The following is a 4,956-nucleotide window of genomic DNA, read 5'->3' on the forward strand; positions in this document are numbered from 1 at the left end:
TTTTCAGGTACAGGTAGCATGCCACCTCCAAGGACATAGCTTGGGAGGCTAGATGCGAGCTGATTTTTGCTGTTTAGTTTCTTTTGATGTATTACATGTATATTCAAGCCAAGAGCTTAATGTGTAGATGAGTTAGCATCCTTTTGTTGTAACCAAGTGTTAACTTGGAAAGCTGTAAGCCCGTAGGGCATTTTGCTTTTGTTGTTAACATGTAATACTATTGTATTGAAACTCTAATTAATAGAAGAATGTGGATATTTTGCATGTCAAGGAATTTCTCAATTGAGGGTTTAAATGTTTTTTTTTTGAGGGCGTTACATATATTGAATTCGTTGCTTGTTTTTTTTTTGTTTTTTTTTTGCTCTTATTATTATTATATATACTTTTATTATTATTTTTTTTTCTTTTTTTTTGTTTCTGTAAATTGTATATGATATATATATATATATATATATATATTTGTATAAATGATGTGTTGATCACTTGAACATTTGGATTTCAATTCAAATTTTTTTGAGACTAATTCTATATATATATTGATAGTATTACTTAGTCATATAAAAATTGTTGCATTTTTTTTTATCATTTTAGTAGGATCTTACGATCCTTGATCCGATCTTACGATCCGATCCGATAGACCCCCAAAACAATCCTGAGTAGGATCCCGATCTTAACAACCTTGCCTATAAATATTAGTGTCAGATCACCAAGTTAATGTAATTTATTCACATGTTTCATGAGTTATGTCACAAAAATTTAAATTATGTCATAGTCACAATTACCTTAACATATTTCATATAGATGAGACCTCAAGACATTGAAACATCAATGGGATGAAAACATCTACCTCATATAAAAAGTTGTTACATTTAGAAGAAAAATGTTCAATTTATACAATTCTTTTACAAAGAGATACATATTCATTTCATATTTGAATTTCACAATTCTTAGACCAATATACATCTTACTTAGGGGTTGTTTGGGGTGTCCTAAATAAGTGCACTTTTTATCTTTTTGGACTAAAAAATTGAGGGAAAAAATATGAATGTTTGGGTTAATTTTTTGACTTTTTATGGAAAAATGTGTAATAAAAAATTGTAAAAATTGATTTGTAGAGGAAAATTAGGATTGAGAGTTGTGCAGTCGTAATTGTTGACTTTTGGTGAATAGTGTTAACTTTTTAACTTTTTAATTTTTTTTAAGTATCCCAAACTTGACCTTAAATTATGACCTAAAATTATCAAATCCCTCAAATTTAATAACAAGAATTTTAGCAAAACCCCCTCAAATCTCAATTCTTTCGTACAAAACAAAGCAACAAACACATGTAGCTTTGAGATTAAATTTCTCGCAAGTAATTTGATTCCCACGAATCAATCAAATACTTATTAGAAAGCTGAACTCAAACCCTACAAAACCATTCAAATCTCATTAAAATCTATGAAATATAACTCAAGTTGTGTCCCTAACAAACTAGATGAAAAGCACACAAAACACCAAGACCAAGCCTTTATCTCGATCCGAATGACGCCAAAACAAGCATGCTTATCCGTGGATTCCTTTTGATCTACCGGCTCAAATTCAAACGTATCTTCGAATGATCGATCCGCGTGAGAGACCTCTCCACCAATCAGAACTCTTCATTTTTTGAGCTTTTAAACCTATAAATGATTAATTTCTTCATCATTATCCAAAAAAATTAAAACAAGAAAATTACAGTCCTCTGTTATTCTCTCTCCAAATTCAGTTTCTCTCTCTAAGTTAAGTTTCTCTCTCTTGCTTTGCTTTGCATTCATGGCGTCTGCGACGGCGAAAGCGAACTCTGCGAAAGTGACGAAAGCGAAGAAAACTTCTGCTCCGAAGGTGCCTCGAGCAAATCCTCCTTACGTTGAGGTAATGGATTAAACGCATTTGTTTCAGTGTTTGTTGCATTTCTGTGAGTTTGTGATCTGATTGTGAATTTGTTTTTGTAAAATCCTAGATGATTACGGATGCGATTGTGGCGATGAAGGAGAGGACTGGTTCGAGCCAGTACGCGATTGCGAAGTTCATCGAAGAGAAGCAAAAGGCTCATCTGCCGCCGAATTTCAAGAAGCTTTTGCTCGTTCAGTTGAAGAAGCTCGTCGCATCTGAGAAGCTTGTGAAGGTTAAGAACTCGTTCAAGCTGTCTTCGGCGGCGAAGCCTGTATCCGCCGCTGTCAAGAAGGCTCCTGCTGCGGTGGCGACAGTGAAAGCTCCCGCGAAGAAGACGGTTGTTGCGAAGGCGAAGGCTGTAGGTGGTGCGAAGGCGAAGGGTGTTACGCCAGTGAAGACGAAGAAGGTTGCGCCGAAGCCAAAGGCCGTGTCGAAGCCGAAGAAAGTTGCGAAGGCAGCGGCGTCGAAGTTGCCGGGGAAGAAAGTGATGTAAACATAAATTTCAGAACATAAATCTTACACCTTAGATTATTTACCATGTGTATTATACCTTAGATTATTTATCAGGTATATTATTAAAAAATCAAGAGGATGAAAGATTGAAATTAATAAATCTTACACCTTAGATTATTTACCATGTGTATTATACCTTAGATTATTTATCAGGTATATTATTAAAAAATCAAGAGTATAAAAGATTGAAATTAATAAAATATTAAAGTTTCACCAAGAATATGACACCATCTATTAAAAATGTATGAATAATGATTCATCTTCCTTTTCTCCTACCCCTTTTGACTCCCTCTCTCTCATTAGTTATTTTTTTTTTTTTTTTCCTACTCCATCAATCACCCCTGTCACGTGACAAAAGGGGCGAGAGGGTGACCCCAAAAAGGGGTCCCAAACATTATTCAAAATGTATATTGAAGCCATGTGATTTGGATTGAAATGTGAAATCTATTGTATAATATTTGAATGGGCTAGGCTTTTAGTCTCAGATTAGACTGAAATGCGGTGTTGGACATGTTTTGATATTTTAAATTATTTAATATTTGGATAATTTAAATTATTTAATATGTAAAATTTATTAAGTATTTTAGGTCAAATTTGATAATTTGTAAAAAAGTTAAAAAATTATCATTATTTACTAAAAATAAAAAATTACGGTTATACAATTTTAAATTTTAATTTTTGCTTACACATTAATTTATTTAATATATATTTTTTTATAAAAAGTTAATTTAAATATTCTTATTTTTTTTTAATTTTTTAATTCAAAAAGACAAAAAATATATTAATTTTAAACATTTTAAACAATTTTTATTGTAAAAAAAATTATGTTAATTAAATATTAATAATTATTTTGATAGAATTAGATTTTTTTATTAATAATACATATAATTTTTAAAATAAGTTGTTAATAAAAATTTAATTTAATTAAGTAATTATTGATATTTAATTAATATAATTTTTATAAAGATAATACTTAATAAATTTTATATATTTAACAATTTAAATTATTGAATCAAAACTGGGATAAGTTTACAGACTTAGGCTTGGTTTGACATAATAAAAAAAAAGTTGAAAAATTACTAACTTATTTAAGTCACATCATCTTATTTAAGTTATATTATTTTTTTATCACATCACTTCAAGTATCACTTCTCTATCACATCACTTCAAATTAACATATACTCATCTCATATTTCATAAAAAATCAAAATATATACTTATTTAAGACATCCTAAACAACCCTTTAACAACGCTGGCTAGTCCACATCAGCCTCACCCAATTTAAAACACATCCACAAATAATATACATACCCCTAGATAATGAAAAAGCATTGAACAAAATTTTTTTTTTAAAAAAAGAAGCTGAAATTATTCTCATTCATGACAGTTTCAAAAAAACTACTGAATTATGAAGATTTTAATAGAAAAAAAGATTTCAAAATTTTAATTACAGAGTAGGAGTGAGCTCATTTTCTGCAAGCTGTTTTGATTTGCAATTTCTGCAAACCTAGAACCAAAACCTGTTGTTGCTTTAGTGAAAAATGAGATTGAAAATTGCCTAAAAGCCACTAAAATCCAATCTTTTTCTTTCTCTGCTAATTTCATTTTCAAATGATCTTCAGATGGGATCTTCCCGCCACTTCTCAAGGTTGCGCACCACCATGCCATCAGCTCATCCTGTGGAACGGCACACCCGTTAGTACAAGCCATGAATACAGAAAGAATTGTGCAGTATTGGCTTCATTTGGATACTTGATTTTTAGCCACGTTTGTGCGTTTGTAAAAAAAGTTAAACGTTGATTTTTTTTTATATTTAAAGACATTTAGAAAGTTGATTTTTAGTCATTGGTAAAACTATAATTCTATTCTTTACGGGTCAAAATGTGTTATATGAGTAAAGTTATAAATATTTTAAATTGAATGAGATCAGTTTAGTCATTTTACTGTGATTTGACAATATAAACAAATATTAATTAAAAAAAATCAAAAATAATTTTTTATCAACTTTCCAAATTACTCATCTGAAAAAATGAAAAACTTAATTAAAAGTTAAAAAATCACTTTTTACTAACTTTCCAAAATACCTAATTGTGGCCAACAGGCGTGGGGGTCAATTAGTTGATCACCATTCTGTGAATTTCTCATCGCATACGAGTAGGAAGGAAAAGTTTGATAGTCGACGTTTCAAAAGAATTTATGATGGTTGCTATCACCAGAGTGATAAGCGGCGGAGGGAGCATGGCCAGGGAACATTCCCTTCCTCAACTTTTTAATATAAGTTAATAAATTATTTCACATTTTGTCCTCTCTAAATTTAAATATATACTTTTATTTTTTATTTTATTTTTTAAAAAGAAATTGATCAATAAATCTTATATTTTAAACTTGTAATCTATATTATCTTATATTTTTTTTAGAACTTTTTTTAAGTGTGCCTTGCATATGGTATGCAAGGCATATACGATCTTACATTTACACCTTCTATGTATTGGGTTTTTTTACATTTACACCATTTACACCTTGCATATG

At 30.2% G+C, this 4,956-nt stretch overlaps 1 protein-coding gene across 1 annotated transcript; it reads left to right on the top strand.

Moving 5' to 3' along the window:
- The first annotated feature begins 1,698 nt into the window (after nt 1-1,698).
- On the top strand, nt 1,699-4,227 carry LOC114298907 (uncharacterized). The gene is made up of 3 exons (XM_082885330.1): nt 1,699-1,893; nt 1,982-2,403; nt 4,050-4,227. The coding sequence occupies exons 1-3, from the start codon at nt 1,795-1,797 to the stop codon at nt 4,225-4,227; spliced, it is 699 nt and encodes a 232-aa protein (XP_082741456.1). The 5' UTR covers nt 1,699-1,794.
- Nucleotides 4,228-4,956: the final 729 nt, after the last annotated feature.

The sequence above is a fragment of the Camellia sinensis genome, chromosome 8 (assembly GCF_055761805.1).
Source record: "Camellia sinensis isolate YWXY chromosome 8, ASM5576180v1, whole genome shotgun sequence".
NCBI classification, from domain to species: Eukaryota; Viridiplantae; Streptophyta; class Magnoliopsida; order Ericales; family Theaceae; genus Camellia; species Camellia sinensis.